Genomic DNA, 22,258 nt, shown 5'->3' with positions numbered 1-22,258 from the left:
GACATTGAAGGAGCACTGTAGTGTCATGATTATGATACAAAGAGAATGGACCCTGACATTGGCTCTGGAATAAATTAGGTTTCATGGCTCAACATCAGGTAAGAGAAATCTCCTGCTAATCACCATCTGCCTAGTTACTCCTCAAATAGCAGATGAATGTCTGTCCTCAACACTGGCAGAAGTAATGTCTGTACAGTCCAACCACTTTGGTTTACCTGACATGGCGGAAACATGTGATTGAGTGCACTGGAGATAGCCAAGTTATGGGGTCTGACAACATGCTGGTGATAGTACTGGAGACCTGAGCTGGATTCTGCTGCTCTCTTTGACATCTATCCAATAATGTGAAAAATTGCCCTTCTTTACAATGTTAAATGTTCTATATGTATATACTTTGCATATTTAACAAATAATATTCAACACAAATAAGAAAACATAAGTCACTTTTTTTTGAGCTTCAATAAAGTGACTATTAACATATCATCCAATATCAAGGTCTGTAAGGGAGTGGTAATTCTGGTCACCATCAGCCATAAACCGAATTAGACCAACCATAACAACACAGTGGCTACAACATGAGGTAGGCAATTTAAGACCGAGATGAGGTGAAATTTCTTCACCTAGAGTGTACAGCCTGTGAAATTCTTTACCACAAAGGTGGTTGAAGCCAAAACATTGAAGGTTTTCAAGAAGTAGTCAGATATAGTTCTTGGGGATAAAGGGACCAAAGGTTATGGGTAGAAAGCTGGAGCAGTGTACTGAGTTAGATGATCAGCCATGGTCATATTGAATGGTGGAGTAGGCTTGAAGGGCTGAATGGCCCACTCTTACTCCTGTTTTCTACATTTCTATGAAACTGCAGGAGGGAGAGCAACATCTCAATGGTATAGGACAACACGTTACTTGAACTAGTGGAATGACATGCACGGTTGTAGCATGCATAACGTTCAGGATGTACTGCAGTGGCTCAACAAATTACCTTCGCAACCCTTCCATGTGATTTCTACCAGTAAGGATCACATAAAACAAGGTAATAGCAATATTATCTTTAGACTAACCTCCAAGTCATTCAACACACTGAATTGTACATAGTTGCCAGTTCTTTTTTTGTCACTGCATAATATTTTGGAGTTCACTATCTACTCCCATTTGGAATACATTACAACAGAACTGTAGAACTTCAAGACTGCTAGCACCACTTTGTCATGGCAATTAAAGATAGGTAATAAGTTAGCTTGTTACAGATCTTAGTCTGACATTTAAAAAATTATACATGCAATAAAAACTTGGGCATCACTCAGGTGTCTTTGGTAACTCTAATCATAGTACACAATTTCCTTGAGACCATGTGGAATATCATAAATCTGACTGTTCAGAAAGTGGTTATGATAATAATTTTCACTTCTAAATAAATCTGTGCACCACATAAAACTGTTGACTCATTAAAATATTCAAGAAACCCTAGGTTTACACTACAGAAATCATTGAAAAAATAACCAAAAGTTTGCCAAGCTGTCTAAGGTAAATTGTTAGAGGCAAAATTATCTAGCACGATGCATACAAATAGCACTTACAGAATTATGCGCTTCTCCCATACATTAGCAGGAATGATGAACACAAACTAACAAATAGCTAAATATTCACTGTTAACTTCATAAGTTTTCCTCTCAAGTTTGAATATTTTCTTTGACTATGCTGTTAATATTGACCTTGATCACAATGAACACAAAGCAAGCATGTGGCTTTCTCGGCAAAATTTCCTATCGTAAACTATATTTTCTCATCAAGAATTAATGAGAGTGGATACCTTATTTACTCTATTTTAAATGTATGAATACTATTGCCCTTCCCAATATTGAAAAAAAAAGTTCAAAACATCATCACTTCTAAAAATTAATAGGACAGAATTAACTGAAGAAGTTGATATGGCTTATGACAGACAAATGAAGAGCTGTACTTTCAAGATGCTTGATCACATCTGACAGAACAAAAATTCCACATTCTTGAAAGTCTACTTTCACTTTGAAGATTTCCATCAATATCATGAGCGATGATGATACGGTCTGCAACACTGAATACACTCAATGCTTGGAGGACATAGACAAGATTCAAACATGTAGTTTACTAACAATATTGTTATTCATTCTGTCACCAGCACAAAAGCAATAACAACAGTATACAATCTAGAAGTACTTTACATCATAATACTTTACTCCTATGAAAAGGCTCTATTTACTCTGAAACATCCCATTTCCAGTATGAAAGCACACTTTCTCCAGGATAATTGCATCCAAGCCGTTTGATGGGCTAGTGCTAGAAATTATGCCTAATGTTCCTATGGAACTTTTTTGTCACCCTGACAATTGCTAACTTTTCCATTTAATTGCTCTAAAACTGACTGTCGCAAGAAAATCTGCCTTGTGAGTTGAGGCTAGTTTGCTAAATTAAGGCTTATTATTTGGGGGGGGGATGGGGTTTCAAAATTTCTTCGAAAGCCTAATCATGGACAGTGTGAATAGTCATGGTCTTTTTCCAATGGTGTATAGTCCAAAACTAGAGAACATAGGTTTAAGGTGAGAGTGGAAGTTATTAAAAGGGACCTGAGCAGCAATTTTTTTCATACAGAGGGTGGTACGTGCATGAATGAACTGCCAGAGGAATTGCAACATTTAGAAATCATTTGGATAGGTATGTGGATGGGAAAGGTTTAGCGGGACAAAAACAGAAATTGCTAGAAAAGTCTGGCAGCACCTGTGGAGAGAAAAGGTTTAAAGGGATATGGCCAGTTGCAGGCAATTAGGACTAGTTCAGTTTAGGATCTATCACTATAAATTAGCAAGAAACTTCTTGCAGAAATTATTACTGCAAAACTCAGGATGGTACATCATCTGCTTGATCAAGCAAACTAATAACTAACAGCAAAAATCAAACTTTCCTTAACTTGGTAATGGAAAATGTGGTTGTGGACAGCACACAATCAATTAGGTAATGATCAAGACCAAAGCTCCATATAAAGCAAGAAGAAAGGAAATCATTCAATCAAGATGGTCATGAGGTTATACAAAACTCTTCGATAGTTACCTAGACATTACAGCAGTTGTAACCAGTAAAATGATAAATTTCTGACTATACGGAGTTTGAGCACAGGAAGATGAACAAATCTGTGCTAAACACTTCATTAAAACATTTATGTGACTATTGCTGAATGAAGACATTTGTCAAAGCTTTTCACCTTGCATTCATGAAGACAATTCACAGGAATACAGGCTTAAAGGGAGAAGTCTGCATTTATACTAAAGAAGAAAGTGCCGATTGATTGACCAACCGACTTACTGCCATGGATACTTTTGGCAGGACTGAAGTGATTACAGACATGCAAATTTATATTTTCGTGCATAAACACAGTCAGCTTCCTATTAAATAATTTTCCATACTCCATTTCTACAACCACTTAAAACTGATAAAAAAGCAAGTATTTTGTGAAGACCATATTGTTGAACTAAAACTTACCACTTCATTTTATCATTTGGCCCAGATGAAAAAGTTGAACTCTTTAATACTTCGCCCATTTCTTCTCGACAAAAGCTAAAGTTATTGATGGTCCACATGTAAGAGAACTTTACCACTTTTACCTAAGTATTAACCCAAAAAAAAGGAACTGAATGAAATAATAAGAAATTAAAGAATATAAAAACATGTAAATGCAAAAACAAACAGTTAAAATAGATTACTTGGTAAATGAACAATATTTCCCATAAAACTGAATGAATGCACAGTTCCACTGACTATTTAATTTTCACAAATAGCTCTCTCATCAACGCAGAGAGCACCCTGTGATTTAAAGCAGAACAGAATCTAGAATTTCTCAGCACTGACAGGTCTACAAAATACTCGTCAAAAAATAGGAACAAATGCTTGTAAAATAATAGTAGATGATTTGTTTGAAATAAAGTCCAAGCCACAAAAACATGAATACTTCTTCCTAAAACCTGTCATGAAATACAGAGGTTGAAGCTTCTTAAATTATACAATACAATCATCTGGGAGGATCCATGAATGTTGAAAAATTTAAGAAAAACAAAATAAGAGATAAATGGATCACACAAACTTTAAAATTAGTGTTTTTTTGAAAAGATTTGTAGCTCAGGTTGAGTTTCTGGGTGTAAGTTTGCTCACTGAGCTGGAAGGTTTGTTTTCAGATGTTTCGTCACCATACTACGTAACATCAGTGAGCCTCCAGAACAGCTTTGGTGGTATGTCCCACTTTCTATTTACGTGTTTAGGTTTCTTTCGGTGTGTGATATCATTTCCAGTTCTTTTTCTCAGAGGATGGCTTTTGGGGTCCAAGTCGATGTGTTTATTGAAAGAGTTCCGGTTGGAATGCCATGCTTCAAGAAATTCTCATGTGCGTTTCTGTTTAGCTTGCTAAAGTTTGTTACTGAGAAATCAGCAGACTATGGTTATTGGGTATCCATTCTTCTTGAATACGCTAGCGGGTACTAGTAATCTCAGGATTACTACTAATGCTGCATGTTAGTCAGAGTAGAAATAGCAGGACGTATCAGATAAATATATGACTGAAGAAACAGTGTCGGTGGAGATGATAAGGATGTGAAAGCATCCAGATTCCTGGGGCATTGGGACCAGTACAAAACAGATTGGTTATGAATGGGCAGGACCAGTACCGATATCCTAATAGTTGCTGGACAGACTACAAACTTAAATGGCAAGGTGATGGAAACCTATGCAAGGACTCACAGGGAAAGGAATCAAAGACAAAAACAAATGACAGAAAGGAGAATAAGAAAAATAGTTGAGAGAGAAATGAAGGGCTAGGATCAAATGTGGACACATGAAAAATAACAGGACAAGTAATGTTAATACAGGCCTTAAGGTTTGTAACTTAATGTGTAGAACATCAACAACAAAGTGATGAATTAACCATGCAAATAGATGATAGGTTTGATATGGTTGGGTTTAGGGAGACATGGCTGCAGGGTGACCAGGATGGGAACTACACATCCAAGGGTACTCAGTATTTTGGAAGGTCAGACAAAAGAAAAAAAGTGGAGGAATTGCATTACTGGCTAAAAAGTAAATTAATGCAATTGTGAGGAAAAAATTAGCTCCAATGATGTGGAATCTGGACGGATACAGTTGAGAAATACCAAAGAGAGAAAAAACAAACATTAGTGCAGGTTGTATATAAACCCCAAACTGTAGAGGTAATGTTGGGAATGGCATTGAATGGGAAATTAGATACACAGGCAATAACAGAATAACTGCAATCATGGGTAACTTTAATGGTAACAACATATGGGATTGGGCAACTCAACTTAGTAACTATACTAATAACAAATTCGGAACTCCTGGAGTGTATATGGAATGGACCAGTATGTTGAGGTACCTAATAGAGAATAGGCTGTGCTAAACAGTATTGCATAATGAGAAAGGAATAACTGACAATCTCGATGCGAAAGGCTCCTTGCAGAGTGGCAAATATAACGTAATAGAAATCTTCATCAATATGAAGAGTGGCACAGTTGATTCCAAGACTAGGATCCTGAATCTAAATAGAGTTAAATATAACGAAATGAGACATAAGTTAGCTTTGATGGATGGGGGAAAAGGAGGATGCTTGAAAAGAGGATGGCAACAAGGCAATGGCAAACATTCATTAAATACAAGGGTGAACTGCAACAATTGTTCATTCCTGTTTGGTGCAAAGATAAAATGGGAAAGGTGGCCAAACATGGCTTACAAGGGAAATTAAAGATGGAATTAGATCCAAGGAACAGGCATACAATTAACCATAAAAAAAACAGGACTGAGGATTGAGAACAGGTTAGAATTCAGAAAAGGGTACAGAGATTGATTAACAAAAGAGAAAATAGAGTATAACAATAATCTCGGGAGGAGCATTAAACACTGATTGTACAAGTTTCTATATATATAAAAAAAGGTAAAGATAAATGTAGGTCACTTACAATCAGAAAAAAAAAGGTGAATTTATAATGAGGAACAAAGAAATGACTGACCAAATAAATATATACTTTAGTTCGGTGTTCACAAAGGAGGACACAAATAACATATCAGAAATATTAGGGAACAAAGTGTTTAGTGAATAAAAGGAACTGAAGGAGGGAAATGGTACTAGGGCAATAGATGGGATTGAAGGCTGATAAATCCCCAGGACTTCATAATCTATATCACAGAGTACTGAAGGAACTGGCTCTAAAAACATTTCCCAAGACCGTACGGATTTTGGGATAGTGCCTACAGATTGGAAGGCAGCTAATACAATCCTTCTATTTAAAAAGGGAAGTAGAGAGAAAACGAAAATTACAGACCAACCATTCGGACATTGCTGGTGGAGAAAATTCTAGAGTCCATTGATAAAGATTTAATAGCAGAGCACTTGGAAAATAGGAGGATTGGACAGAGTCAGCGTGGATCTACAAAAGGGAAATCATGCTTAACAAATCAACTGGAATTTTTGAATATATAACAGGTAGAGTTGATGAAGGAGAGACAGCGAACGTGTTTTTTTGGACTTTTAGAAGGCTTTTACAAGAAGTTCCACATAAGAGATTAGCATATGAATTAAAGCATAAAGGATTTGGGTTAGTGTATTGAAATGGATAAAAAAACTGGTTGGTAGGCAGGAAACAAACAGGAGGAACAACTGGGGAAGGAAACTGCAGGGGATGGGCACAATTGAAATGTGGAGCTTATTCAAGGACCAGTTACTGCAGGTCCTTGATAAGTACGTACCAGTCAGACAGGGATGTAGTTGTCAAGCATGGGAGCCATGGTTTACTAAGGAAGTTGAATCTCTCTTCAAGAGGAAGAAGGCAGCTTATATTAGGATGAGACGTGAGCGCTCAGTTAGGGTGCTTGACAGTTACAAGTTAGCCAGGAAAAACAAAGAGAGAGCTAAGAAGAGCCAGGAGGTGACATAAGAAGTAATTGGCGGATAGGATCAAAGAAAATCTTAAGGCTTTCTATAGATATATCAGGAATAAAAGAATTACTCAAGTAAGATTAGGGCCAATCAAGCATAGTAGTGGGAAGTTGTTCATGGAGCCAGAAAAGACAGGGGAAGTGCCAAAAGGGATGGCACGGTGACTCAGTGGTTAGCAATGTTGCCTCATAGCACCAGGGACCCAGGATTGATTGCTGCTTCGTGTGACTGTGTGTGGAGTCTGCACATTTTCCCCGTGTCTACATGGGTTTCCTGCAGGTGCTCCGGTTTCCTCCCACAATCCAAAGATGGGCTGGTCAGGTGAACTAGCCATGCTAAGTTACCCTTAGGTGCATTATTAAGGGGTAAATATAAGGTCAGGGAATGGGCCTGGTGGGTTACCCTTCGGAGGGTCGGTTTGGAATTGTTGGGCCAAAGGACCTGTTTACATACTGTAGGGAATCTAATCAATACTTTTTGTCGGTATTCACTCTAGAAAAAGACAATGCGGTCGAGGAGAATGCTGAGATACAAGCTACTAGTCTAGATAGAATTGAAGTGCATAAGGAGGCGGTGTTAGTAATTCTGGAAAGGTGTAAAAATAGATAAGCCCCCTGAGCCAGTTGGTATTTATCCAAGGATTTTCTGGGAAGTCAGGGAGGAGATTGTTGAGCTTTTGGCTTTGATCTGCACGTCGTCATTGTCTGCAGCAACAGTGCCAGAAGACCAGAGGATAGCAAATGTTGTTCCCTTGTTCATGAAGGGGAGTAGAGACAACCCTGGAAATTACAGACCTCTGAGCCTTACTTTGGTTGTGGGTGAATTGTTGGAAAGGGTTATAAGAGATAGGATTTATAATCATCGAAAAAGGAATAAGTCGATTAGGGATAGTCAACACGGTTTCGTGAAGGGTAGGTTGCGACTCGCAAACCTTACTGAGGGTAAAGTGGTTGATGTGGTGTATATGGCTTTCAGTAAGGTGTTTGATAAGGTTCCCCACAGTATGCTATTGCACAAAATCGGGAGGCATGGGATTGAGGCTGATTTAGTAGTTTGGATCAGAAATTCACCAGCTGAAAGATAGAGGGTGGTGGTTGATGGGAAATGTTCATTCTGGAGTTGTTACTAGTGGGGTACCGCAAGATCTATTTTGGGTCCACTGTTGTTTATCGTTTATCTAAATGACCTGGATGAGGACATCGAAGGATGAGTTAGTAAATTTGCAGATGACATTCAGGTCATTAGAGTTGTGGATAGTGATGAAGAATGTTATACGTTACAAAGAGACATAGACAAGCTGCAGAGCTGGGCTGAGGGGTGGCAAATGGAGTTGGAAAAGTGTGAAGTGATTCACATTGGAAGGAGTAACAAGAATGCAGAGTACTGGGTAAATGGTAAGATTCTTGGTAGTGTAAATGAGCAGAGATATCTCGGCGTCCAGGTACACAGATCCTTGAAAGTTGCCACGCAGGTTAATAGGGTTGTTAAGAGGTCATATGGTGTATTAGCTTTTATTAGAAGAGGGTTTGAGTTTCAGAACCATGAGATCATACTGCAGCTGTACAAGATTCTGGTGTGGCCACATTCAGAGTATTGCAAATAGAGGCCTCTATTTCTGATGAAGGGCTTTTGCCCAAAACATCGATTTTCTTGCTCCTCGGATGTTGCCTGACCTGCTGTGCTTTTCCAGCACACCACTCTCGCCAACTTTCACGGCATTTAAGTGGCCATTGGGTAGGCATATGAACGAGCATGGAATAGTGTAGGATAGATGGGCTTCAGACTGGTTTTACAGGTCAGTGCAACATTGAGTGCCGAAGAGCCTGTACTGTGCTGTAATGTTCTATGTTTTTCTTCTCCAAATGGCAGGCAATGACTAGTTAGGACCCCAAGCAGTCATAAAATATATTAACAATTTAGATGAGGAAACTAAAATACATCTACAATTTGCAAACGACACAAAATTGGATGGGAGAATGAACTGTGAGGAACATGTGGAGGTGCTTTAGTGTGATTTGGACAAACTGAGTGTGTGAACAAATGCATGGGTGATGCAGTAAATTATGGACAAATGAGAGTTATCACTTCAGTATCAAAAAGAAGTGGGGATATTATTACAGCAAACTTTATGAAGTGGCACTCGATAAGCCAGCAAAAATTATATACCGGAAATACCATAAGTTTACTGCATTATCACAATCACCGTGATCTCTAAGTAATCAGTTGAGGAGGAGAGTAAAGATGCTCTCTGCCATTAAGTTTGATTGAAGGCATAACTGTACTATTATTTAAGTGATTTATGTTGTAAATAAAGTATAACAGTGATGTGCACACCCCCGCCTTACATTTATATCACTTAGTATGTGTTTCTACATTGATTATATGGACCTCTTGCCTAATCGGAAAATTTGATCAACTGGCATATTCCTGGTCTCATAGATGCCAGTTCATAAAAAGGTTTGCTGTATATGAATGGCTATAAGCTGAGGGAGGGGAATGTGCAACAGTACACCAGTTGCTGAAGGTTAAATCTGCAGGAGCAGCAGGTGGTGAAGACAACAAAAGATGTGTTGGCCTGCATATTGAGAAGATTTGAGTACAGACCAGGGAAGACTTGCTGCAGTCATACAGGGCCTTGGTGAGACCATCCCAGAATACTATGTTCAGCTTTAGTCTGTTTAACTAAGGAAAAATGTTCTTTATGCTACTGGAGGGAATCATTGAGGTTTATGAGACTGATTTCTGGGATGGTGGGGATATATGAGGAGAGGTTAAATCAATTATGATTACATTTATTGGAGTTCAGAAGAATGAAGGGGAATCTCAAAGAAGCATATAAAATTCTAACAGGGCTAGACAGGGTTGATGCCCCTGATGACAGACAAGTCCAGATCCAGGGGGCCACAAATGAAACGAGGAGAAATGTCTTGACCTAGTGAGTGGTGAGCCTGTGAAATTTGCTATCACACAAAACAGTCAAGACCAAAGCATTGTATAATTTCAAGGAGGGGTTGGATACAGCACTTGAGGCGAAAGGAACCAAAAGACATGAAAGAAAACCAGGAACAACTATTGATCAATCATGTTCATAATGAATAGCAGAATCCTATACCTGCTTATATTTTCTTTATTTCTGTTCTTATAGAAAATACAGCAAACATAACTAACCCACAAGTGTCATGACAGGGTATGGTTATAATAAACATAGTATACCTTTAAAAAGCATAAACATTTACTTATGACATTGTTTAACTACAAATAACTAAAGTAATATGAGAGACCAACTGAAAATTTAACTGAACTGCACTTCTTGAAAGCGTGCAGAAAGGTCTTGGGAAAATGTTAACTTAAAACACTAACAGGTTTTTGAATACCATGCAGAAGACCAAAATCTTAATATTACAAGCTGCGGAGAATGAAAGTTAATTACAGAACAGAAGTAGATACAACATAACATTGGTCATAATTACTTAGGTATTTGAAGTGCAGTACTAAGTTTATTGTACCCTATTGTTGCTTGGTAATGTAGAATTTGTGTATTTGGGCTCTTGTGAGAACTAGTTGCTATGTCTTTGAACCAGGAGGCCTGGGTTCAAGCTCCAACTATTCCAGTTGTGTGTAATAACATGAACATGTTGATCAAAATCTCGAACTGGGGTATTGCCTAAGAGAGAGCTTTTTGTCATGCAATTGATTCCAGAATAAACGCTAGAACACCAAATCACAAAAGAAACACCAACCTATATACATGACAAGAGGGTGCTGATTGTTTGGCAAGTGGACTCTGACTGATTGAGACATCGACCTGAAGATTGCACTAGAGAACAGTTCCCCCAAAGCTTTTGTTTGAGTTCAAGTCATATGTTCAAAAGATGATTCTCTATGGCAACTCCTCAACCTTATTCACTTATCATGAAGCAAAATTTCCATCTCCCATGCCACAGTTTCAGCTACATATTTTACTAACTTTCTAATCTGCTTATTCCTATACCAAATGGTGTATGGATCATGTCACACCCAGAAATTCTTACTTTCTTTTAGCGTCTGTTTTTTTAATTTGGACCTTAAGTCCTCAAACCCTTAGCAGAAAATATTCCTAGTTCTACCTATGTTTTAGATCCAATGTGAACCACAATTCTGGATCCTCCAAAACAAGTTAGTTTCTAGTCATGACACCATGTATCTAACCCTGGCATAATAGGAAACATAACCTTCAGATTTCAGCTGCAGAGAATAGCGTTATCTTTCCTTCACCTTACTAATGTCCCCTGTTATAGATATATTTCTTTTTACTCCTCCCACTTAAGTGGTTTTCTGCACGTGCTGAGTGGTCAATTTTTTGTCCATCCTATAACTCTAGCACGCATGCATAGTGGCAGCAAATATCTGCTGAAAAAGACTAAGGCTACCCCATCATTATACCTGGATCCCATACCTGCCTGATTTTCAGACATCCCCACCTCACTGATCACCTCTAAAAGTCCTTCTTAGCCAAAAAAGACTTGATTGCTTCCTGGAGGAAAGCATCCAGGTTATACTTTGAAACCTTATATCCCAAAAAGTCTGTAGCTCAGAGTTCAGCTCAACGAATGTCAGGCAAAGACTATACTTATTGCTTGTACATATGATGCAACCATGCAAATAATGTTACACATTATTTTAAAATCAGTCTCTTGGCTGTTGACACTTTTTGATCTACTTTCCACACATCTGAAACTGTTTCACAGACAGTGAAGTACCTTTGAAGTTCAGCAATTGCTGAACTTTCACGGTGTCTTTTCAGTAGTTGCTGAACGTGGAAGAAAATAAAGTTACAAGTATACAAGCCTTTCAAAGCCATGTGATACATTAAAGTGCTTCACAACCAAGAAGGTACTTCTGAAATATAGCCAATTTACATGCACAACGGAGTTCTGGTTCTTGTTGTGATGCTCATAGCCCTAAGAGCTATTATGCTTACAGCTCAAAGGCCAACAATTAATATAATATGAGGCAAGGAAATCACCTCAAACATTCACTCATGTCCTCAAGGACAAACATCAGAATTTAAGTAAAACTGCATTTTTATTTAATAACTTCATCTCTGCAGATTACCAGATAAAATCAAGTCTGTTCAATTTTTTTTGTGGTTTTTGGTAATTCAGATCTTAGATTTGCAATCTAGAAATGACCTGCCTAGCCACTGAAGTACAGAATAGTGCTCGCATGGAGACAAAGAGAGAAGACTGCAGTGACTTTCTCTTTTAAGAGTCAGGACTTTGCTTTCTACCCAATTTTCAGGTGAAGTGGATAGAGTCTGGGTGTTGTAATTTACAGAAGCAGAGTGAACACGAAAGTGTCAAAGTCCATATTATATAGTGGCATTAGTCATACTGAGTGAAAATAGTCTGCATCAGACTCAGATAAGAATTCCAACTCAAGCTTTAGGCTTCAGTTAGGATGGACTGATGTTGATGATGCTTTTTGTGGGCACTTTTAATGCTGAGCAACTTGTTTTCTTGTAAGTGGTACAGTTACCTATTTTCAAGCAAGTTTTGCTAACTGAGCAAAAAAGGAAAATAAATGTCAGACCATGCATAAAGAAATATCTGAGCAATTTAATTAGTTGACTTCTGTTACCTCAAAATTTAGAATCCAAAAACAATTTGCAATTTGACTGGCCAGTTTTCTGCCTCTTGTGAATTGAGCTGCTTGCTTACACCTCAGAATCAATTGAACTGCTTTTGATTTGCTCATATTCAGTTTATCCTTAACACAAAAAAGCTCTTTGAGCCAAACACTGATTTGCCCTACAGATCTGCAAGTTCCTGAAGTGTGACTTCTCTGACACACTTTCAGGCATGGAAAATAATGGCTGTGCAATTTTTGAAATTTGATTGGAAAACACAAGATTATTTAGTCAATGTCTAAATTCAAAAGTTACTACATTTATACTTGATGTAAAATTACATTAGATCACAAGTAAATATTAAAAGGTCCTGAGTCAATTACAAAACAAATATTCTTAAATTCAGTTTCCCACTGCCTCTTCAAGCAAAAATAAAACGTTGATAAGTTTAAAAAAAAAAATTCAAACTTCTAATAAATGACTTAAAGGGTCACAGAAGCAAATTTCAAAACACTAATTTACTCTAATAAAATAACTCAATACTTTCAGTCTGCAACATAAACCCTAGACTACAAGAAGGATCCCACATTTAAACTTGCACTGTGGCTGCAATCCTCCTCCTACTGCAATATTTCCTTTTGTCAAGTTGACACTTGAGTCTCCAGGAATGAGTTGAAAGTTAGTCTCAGCTCCTTTTTTCTTTTCCCTTTCCCAATTGGATAATATTCACTCCCTGAAGAGATAAAATTAGTTGAATCTTCCAGCTTTGTTTGGACAAAGAGTGTTGCTGTAACAGGTTAAATGAGTAGCTGCAACCCAGTTTGACTTGTTCCTAAGCAACAACCATGACAAGCATTTGTCACTTGACCATTAGGATCATCTGCTAAGTTTTCCCAGTAATTTTGAATAACCTCAATGATGAAAAACAGAAGGCTTGAATTCAAGGCCAGTGTTTACTGGCTTATCTGCTTATCTGGGTATCTGTGATTTATGCACTGCCAGAAATTATGTGCTAGACTTTCATAAAAATAGAAATTTCTAGCAATGCCCAGCAGGTCTGCCAGCATACATTGTGAGAAGAAAGTAGCATTAATGTTTTGAGTCTGGTGACGGTTCATCAGAACTGTTAGACTTTCACATTACACTCTCTTCTTGACCACTTGGGATTTGAAGCAAGAAAACTCCAATTCTTAAAGCTAAAGGTGAATTGGATATTCAACTATTCAAGTTCAACAAATGGTGTAAGTTGCTGTTCATTTCATCTGCCAAGAAATTAGAGCACACAGTTAAAGCTGAGCAACTAGGAATTGAAATAATAGGACATATCATACCTGGGTGTAACACCAACTCTCCGCCACAGGCCCACTAGACATCTCTCCAGGTGGAGGAGGAGTTGGCACCCTTGACATCGCCAGCTTTTCCACCGTTTTGAATCTAGATGCCTCAGGGAATTTCAGGGCTTCTCCTGCAATGAAACACAATTAAATCATTAACTTTTAAACAGACAGTTTGTGAAAGGAGAATACATTAAGTTAAAATTCTTCAATTTATGAATGCTGATGATCATTCTAGATTCAAGCTTGTAACAACTGAATCTAGAACAGGTGCAATATCCATTCAGATCCTCATATTTGCTCTCAAACACACAACTTGTAAATTACTGCTCTCATTTCAATTCTCTCCATTTACAACAATGGCCACTCAAAGTTGTATTGCAGAGATGCATGTGCGAGTTGAGAAATCAAATGTGGATTTTAGATCCAGCAAACTTGTTGAATTAAATGTGACTTTTTTGAAATACAGTTCAATTGTGTTCAATACTTGAAAAACAACTAATATTCATATATAAGCAGACATCACTGCTGACTGTGATTTTGTCCTTTGCAGTTAAAATCACAAGAGAACTATCAGGAGAATAAAATCCAGCTAATGTGCCACTAGCAGGGACATCAAGATCAATTGCTGCAGCATTCTCACTACATGGCTAGAATTAGGTTAACCTCAGTCAGTACAAGGATCAATTCTGAGAATATATAATACAAGTACTCATTGATGAATAACTGAATCATCAGGTACACATTGCTGAAGCTACTTTTGCTTTTCATCTGTGATCACTTACATAGAGACCCATCTGCCCATCAGAGCTTCACCACTCTGATTTGCAGATCAGTTGAAGCAAGATATAATCTGAAACTATAACCAGAAATACTGTGAAAATGAATCTAAACATTGGACATGTACATCATTTAAATTTGGCAGTCTTTGTTCCATATCCTTCAATAATATCACTTTATTGAAATCCTACAAACGTAAAGATTCCAAATTGATTTAGTAGCTGCAGATTTTTGTTTTAAAATAAGTGTGGTGTTTGGTTTCCACTACCCTTTGTGTGAAACAGTGCATCCTGATTTCAGTTCTAAATGGTTATCTGTAATTTTAAGATTATGTTTCATTGCCCTTGATCCCTCCACTAGACAAAGTACTTTCCATGTGCCTATTCCATCAATTCACTAAGTTAGGTTGCCCCTTCACCACCTAAAGCTAAAGGAATATAAAGTCAAGTTCATAAAGCTTGTCCAATAATCTGTTCCAGTGAATCTGTACCTTACTCTGGGATCAGTGCCCAAATCTGAATGCAGCATTCCTGACTGAATCTGACAAGGTTCTATAGCCCTGAAGCATAACATTTTTTTCCCCGTCTTGATTAATTATTGTACCCTGGGCATGGAGACCAAAAACATTTTGTTCCTCTACAGCTTCCAATCTGACTGCTTTTTGATCCTCTGCAGGGAATATAAAGACTTAAAAAGAATACATTTGTAGGATGTGGACAATATTTCCTGTAAACTACATGGCTGCTGGGAAGTTGTGTGTGCACCTTGATTGGCATGCCGATGTACAGAGCTACTGCCATGCATGGATCTTCGAGACCAACATTGCAGCAGGAAAAATTACAATGAACGCAGGATGCTGGTATCATTGGCTAGGCCAGTAGTTATTATCCTGGAGAAGTCAGTGATGAATTGCCTTATTGAATCACTGCAGCCCTGGGGATATAGAGGGTCACCCTTAGTCTTATTAGTCAAGGAGTTCTAAAATTTTGATCCAGTGACAGTGAAAGAACTGTAATATAGCTCCAAGACAGGATGATCTATGTCTCGTGAGGAAACTTGCAGGTGATCCCCTGCATTTACTGCCCTTCTTTGCCTAGATAGTCAAGGTTGTGGATTGGGAAGATGTTATTTGAAGAGCCTTGATGAGGTTCTTGGCAAATGGATTTTGAACAACTCATCAACATACTAATAATAAAGCAAACAACTGTTAACGGGCAGGGTTAATAATGTGGATGTAATCGCAAGGCATATTGGTCATGTGGAGTGATTAGATTAGATTAGATTACCTACAGTATGGAAACAATCCTTTCGGCCCAACATGTCCACACCGATCCTCCGAAGAGTAACCCACCCAGACCCATTCTCCTACATTTACCCCTGACTAAATGTACTTAACACTATGGGCATTATAACATGGGCAATTTAACATGGCCAATTCACCTGACCTGCACATCTTTGGATTGTGAGGGGAAACTGGAGCATCCAGAGGAAACCCAAGCAGACACGGGGAGAATGTGCAAACTCCACACCGTCGCCTGAGGATGGAATCAAACCCGGTTCGCTGGTGCTGTGAGACAGCACTGCTAACCACTGAGCCACCATGCCATCCATGGAGTGCTTATGGAAGAATAAAGATTGAAGGAAAAGAAAGAAACATGCAGTAAGTACAGGGTCAGCAGGGGATTGAATGATCGGAAAGAATACTGGGAGATTAGAAGAGAACTTGCTGAAAAACTGATGCTGTTATGCCGAATCTTGTATATACACTGATCTCTCCTGAAGTGACAGGTGTCCTTGTTGCTGTTCATGCATCATGGTCTTGGTCTTCTCACAGCTGACAATCATGGTGTCACTACTCTCAAGACAAGGGACAGAAGGCAAGATTGGTGGATCACTTTCAGAAGATTCAAAACATACTATAATATTCACTGATTTAAAAGAAAAAGAAAAGGAAAATACTTATTTATATCACACTGCTATCATTATAAAATATTGCAAGATCCTGAACAAGGCTGTTAGCAAACTATAAAAGATGACTGCAGAAATAAAATGTTTGCTCAAAGAATCACTATTTAGCAAGTATCTTAAAGGAAGGAGGAGCCAGGTCTGCGGGGAGAGAATTCCAGTGTTTCAGGATTAGACGACTGAAGCCAGTGAGTGATTAAAAACAGGATTGCACAAGAGCTCAAAGCCACCAAAAATAACAAAAAAGGTTTTTTTAATGTATAAAATGTCAGACTTCCATAACAAAATATATCTTGACATATATATTAAATTTTTAGCCCTTAAGAACCATCATATAGATAACTGATAAGTAATGGATGGTTCATTATGCTTTTTAAAAAATCTTTAATTATAAATAAAGTGTGTTATAATCAAGCCCACTAATTACTTTTGTCATGAAGAACTGCAACATCAAGTCCTCTTGTTATAGAATTGCAAGGGATTAACCAACCAGTGCCACTGATGCTCAGACAAAATAACGGCTCATAACCAACAGAAAGCAAGTGGCTTTGATGCAGAAAGAAAACCTTCTTTGATCAAAGTTAAAAATCACACAACACAAGGTTATAGTCCAACAGGTTTAATTGGAAGCACACTAGCTTTCGGAGTGACGCTCCTTCATCAGGTGCACTACCACCTGATGAAGAAGTGTCGCTCTGAAAGCTAGTGTGCTTCCAATTAAACCTGTTGGACTATAACCTGGTGCTGTGTGATTTTTAACTTTGTACACCCCAGTCCAACATCGGCATCTCCAAATCATGACTTCTTTGAACAAGTAGCTTTAGGTAATTGTTTGAATGAAGCCACTGCACCATGAGTATTGCTTACTTATCAGTAAAATAAACAATTTAGCTTAAGTTCCCACAGATGGACAAGTACAACTTTAAAACATAAAAAAAAGAGGAAGAGTAGGCCATTTAATGCTTCGAGTGTCCTGCACCATTCAATATGATCTTTGCTGATTATCCATTCAATACTCTGATCCCAGTTTCTCCACATACTCTTTGATTACTTCAGCCACCGGGAAACAAACTAACTTCATGAAAACATTCAATGTTTTGGCCTCAACCATCTTTGGTGGCAGAAAATTCCACAGGCTCAACATTCTCTGATGAAGACATTTCTCTGCATCTTTGTCATAAATGGCTTACTCACGTGGACTACGTAAGAGCCTGGCACCATTTGGGAGAGAAAATGATTTGATACAAATCGACAATGGCAAGACATGGATTTAGATTTATGCCTTATTAGAGTGGAAGTTTAATGAATGCCACCAGATGGTAAAAGAAGCCTCATTCTACTTGAGCTCTGATATTAACTGTGCTTTGCTACAGCTCACTGATTCCAACCATTTCACATGGCAGATTTCTCTGAAATTTCCGTTCTTAAAATATGTAGAGTTTGCCTGAGAATCTTTCCAGTAATGAGTACTGTCAGGACATTCTTTTCTAGTTTTTGTTTGCATGAATGTTTAATATATTTAATCTGAGATTCCTGGTTCTGGACTCCCCAGTCAGTCATTAGGGACATCCTCCCTGTCTAGTTCTGTTAGAATTTTATAGGTTTCAAATGAGATTTCTCCCCACGTTCTTTTAAACTCCCGGAATAGACTGCTAACTGATTCAGTTTCTCTTCATACTTCAATCCAGCCATCCCAGGAATCAATCTGGCAATTTTTGTAACACTCTCTCTATAGCCAGAAAATCCTTCATCAGGTAAGGAGATCAAAGCATACATTACTCCAGGTTTGGTCACATTAAGACCCTGTATAATTGCAGCAAGACATCCCTGTTCCTGTACTCACATCCTCCGCTATGAAGGACAACATACCATTTGACTTAGAGTCATAGAGATGTACAGCATGGAAACAGACCCTTCGGTCCAACCGGTCCATGCCGATCAGATATCCCAACCCAATCTAGTCCCACCTGCCAGCACCCGGCCTATTTCCCTCCAAACCCTTCCTATTCATAGACCCATCCAAATGCCTCTTAAATGTTACAATTGTACCAGCCTCCACCACATCCTCTAGCAGCTCATTCCATACACGTACCACCCTCTGCATGAAAAGGTTGCCCCTTAGGTCTCTTTTATACCTTTCCCCTCTCACCCTAAACCTATGCCCTACAGTTCTGGACACCTCGACCACAGTGAAATGACTTTGTCTATTTATCCTAACCATGCACCTCATGATTTTGTAAACCTCTATAAGGTCACCTCTCAGCCTCCAATGCTCCAGGGAAAACAGCCCCAGCCTGTTCAGCCTCTCCTTATAGCTCAATCCTCCAACCCTTGCAACATCCTTGTAAATCTTTTCTGAACCCTTTCAAGTTTCACAATATCTTTACGATAGGAAGGAGACCTGAATTGCACGCAATATTCCAACAGTGGCCTAACCAATGTCCTGTACAGCCGGAACATGACTTCCCAACTCCTGTACTCAATACTCTGACCAATAAAGGAAAGCATACCAAACGCCTTCCTCACTATCCTATCTATCTGCGACTCCACGTTCAAGGAACTATGAACCTGTACTCCAAGGTCTCTTTGTTCAGCAACACTCCCTAGGACCCTACCATTAAGTGTATAAGTCCTGCTAAGATTTGCTTTCCCAAAATGCAGCACCTCGCATTTATCTGAATTAAACTCCATCTGCCACTTCCCAGCCCATTGGCCCATCTGGTCCAGATCCTGTTGTAATCTGAGGTAACCCTCTTCGCTGTCCACTACACCTCCAATTTTGGTGTCATCTGCAAACTTACTAACTGTACCTCTTATGCTCACATCCAAATCATTTATATAAATGACAAAAAGTAGAGGACCCAGCACCGATCCTTGTGGCACTCCATTGGTCACAGGCCTCCAGTCTGAAAAACAACCCTCCACCACCACCCTCTGTCTTCTACCTTTGAGCCAGTTCTGTATCCAAATGGCTAGTTCCCCCTGTATTCCATGAGATCTAACCTTGCTAACCAATCTCCCATGGGGAACCTTGTTGAACGCCTTACTGAAGTCCATATAGATCACATCTACTGCTCTGCCCTCAATCTTCTTTGTTACTTCTTCAAAAAACTCAATCAAGTTTGTGAGACATTATTTCTCACGCACAAAGCCATGCTGACTATCCCGAATCAGTCCTTGCCTTTCCAAATACATGTACATCCTGTCCCTCAGGATTCCCTCCAACAACTTGCCCACCACCGATGTCAGGCTCACTGGTCTATAGTTCCCTGGCTTGTCCTTACCGCCCTTCTTAAACAGTGGCACCATGTTTGCCAACCTCCAGTCTTCCGGCACCTTACCTGTGATTATCGATGATACAAATATCTCAGCAAAAGGCCCAGCAATCACTTCTCTAGCTTCCCACAGAGTTCTCAGCTTCACCTGATCAGGTCCTGGGGATTTATCCACCTTTAATCATTTTAAGACATCCAGCACTTCCTCCTCTGTAATCTTGACATTTTGCAAGATGACACCATTTATTTCCCTACAGTCTATATCTTCCATATCCTTTTCGACAGCAAAATACTCGTCTAGTATCTCCCCCCATTTTCAGTGGCTCCACACAAAGGCCTCTTCACTGTATGCTGCATCTGCATGCTTAATTTCAGCCATACACACAAGTCTTGAAGCACCTCCTCTTTCCCATTATTGCTATGCAGATAATAATTTACCTTGCTGCTTTTCCTTCAAAAGTGGACAGCCGCACTTTTGAATATCTTACTTCATCTGCCAAGCATTTGCCCCCTTGCTTAACTCATCCAAATCACACTGACTCATCTCTGCATGATTTTTACAGGTGACCCTCCCACTCAATTTTGTGTTGTTTGAAAACTTGGAGAGACTGCATTTAGTTCTCTCATCCATGTCATTAATACATACTGTGAATATATGGAGTCTAGGCACTGATCCATCTGGAACCACATAGTCACTGCATATTTATTTCTATTCGTTGTTTTCTATCTGCCAGCCAGTTCTCTATCCATGTCAGTATATTATGCTGAATCCCTTGGGTTTAATTTACAGGCCTGTTAGTCTCCTATGTGGGACCTTACTGAAAGTCTTCTGAAAATCCAAGTAAACCATAATCACTGGCTACTCTTTATCAATCCTACAAGTTACATCCTCGAATGCTTCCAGCAGATTTGTCAAGCACAATTTCCCTTTCATAAATCCAAGCTGACTTTGCCCGATCCTGTAACTGTTTTCCAAGCACTCTGCTATTAATTCTTTTCTAATAGACTTCAGCATTTGCCCCAATACTGACATCAGACTGACTGGTTTATAAATCCTGGTTTCTCTGTACCTCTCTTTTCAAAATAAAATGATTACATTACCTACTTTCAAATCTGTGAGAACTGCTCCAGAGTGCACAGAATCTTGAAAGATGACTAACAATGCATCCATCATTTCAAGGACCATTTCCTTAAGTACAATGGGTTGCAGATTATCAGGTCCTGGGGATTTATTGGTTTTTAATACCATCAGTTCACCTGACATCATTTCTCTACTCATACTGGTTTCCTTCAGTTCCACCCATTCACTGGATCCTGTAATCCCCAACATTTTTGTGGGTTATTTCCCTCTCCAGCCTTATCAGCATTCTGGAGAGACAATCCCCTCCATGGCTCCCTTGTCAGTTCCATTCCTCTATCAGTCCTCACCCCATTCCCTTCATTTACCCTTGTTGGTGCAGGACATGCAAAACCTGCCTTCACACCTCCTCCCTCACCTCTGTCCAAGGCTCCAAAGGAACCTTCCACATCCGACAGATATTTACCTGCACCTCTACAAATGTCACCTACTGTTTCCATTGCATCCGATGTGGTCTCCTCTACATCCGGGAGACAGGACTTTGTTTCAGAGAACATCTCTGGGACACCTGCATCCACCAACCCCACTGCCCCCTGGCTGAACACTTCAACCCCCCCCTCCCACTCCACCAAGGACATACAGGTCCTGGGCCTCCTCCATTGCCAAACCCTTACTACCTGATATCTGGAACAAAAACGCCTAATCTTTCGCCTTCGGTATCTGCAACCACATGGGATTAATGTGAATTTTTCCAGTTTCCTCATTTCCCCTCCCCCGACATTATCCCAGTCACAAGCCTCCAACTCGGCACCGCCCTCCTGACCTGTCCATCATCTTTCCCATCCAACCACTCCAGCCTCCTCTCTGACCTATCACCTTCCCCTACACATTCATCTACCTATCACATTCTCAGTAACTACAATGACGTGAATTCAAGTGTTACAATAAAGCTGAATACTTAAGACAACTTAGATTCTCATGATTTATTACAATGATCAATATGGGGACATACGCAATGTCTTTATAATTGGTGTCTGACAAGCAATAGCATATGAAACCTTATATATGGGTTTAATGTAGTTTTAGTCGAAGATCTACTGTATAGCGAATTGACCACTGGCTCACAACTTTCCGTGTGCAGACCTCACAACAGAACACTTGCAAAATGATATGACGATGGTGAACATTGTTTCCCAGTTGTCAGAACCAGTCACTGTTGTGGCCATGATTTCTGCAGGCTGACTGTTTGGAAGG

The 22,258-nt window shown here is 39.2% G+C and overlaps 1 protein-coding gene across 5 annotated transcripts in view; it reads right to left on the bottom strand.

Annotated features, from left to right (window-relative positions):
• The window catches only part of spopla (speckle type BTB/POZ protein like a), a 209,615-nt gene that overhangs the window by 32,322 nt on the left and 155,035 nt on the right, over nucleotides 1-22,258 (bottom strand). For all 5 annotated transcript variants that reach the window (XM_072579713.1, XM_072579716.1, XM_072579715.1 and 2 more), the window contains 2 exons: nucleotides 13,904-14,037; nucleotides 3,511-3,632 (listed from right to left, as the gene is read on the bottom strand). In XM_072579713.1, coding sequence (XP_072435814.1) covers nucleotides 3,511-3,632; nucleotides 13,904-13,981 — 200 coding nt within the window. In that variant the 5' untranslated portion in view covers nucleotides 13,982-14,037. The remainder of the gene's footprint in view (nucleotides 1-3,510; nucleotides 3,633-13,903; nucleotides 14,038-22,258) is intronic.

This window comes from Chiloscyllium punctatum, chromosome 10 (assembly GCF_047496795.1).
Source record: "Chiloscyllium punctatum isolate Juve2018m chromosome 10, sChiPun1.3, whole genome shotgun sequence".
NCBI lineage: Eukaryota > Metazoa > Chordata > Chondrichthyes > Orectolobiformes > Hemiscylliidae > Chiloscyllium > Chiloscyllium punctatum.
This window is presented reverse-complemented; position numbering and strand designations above follow the sequence as displayed.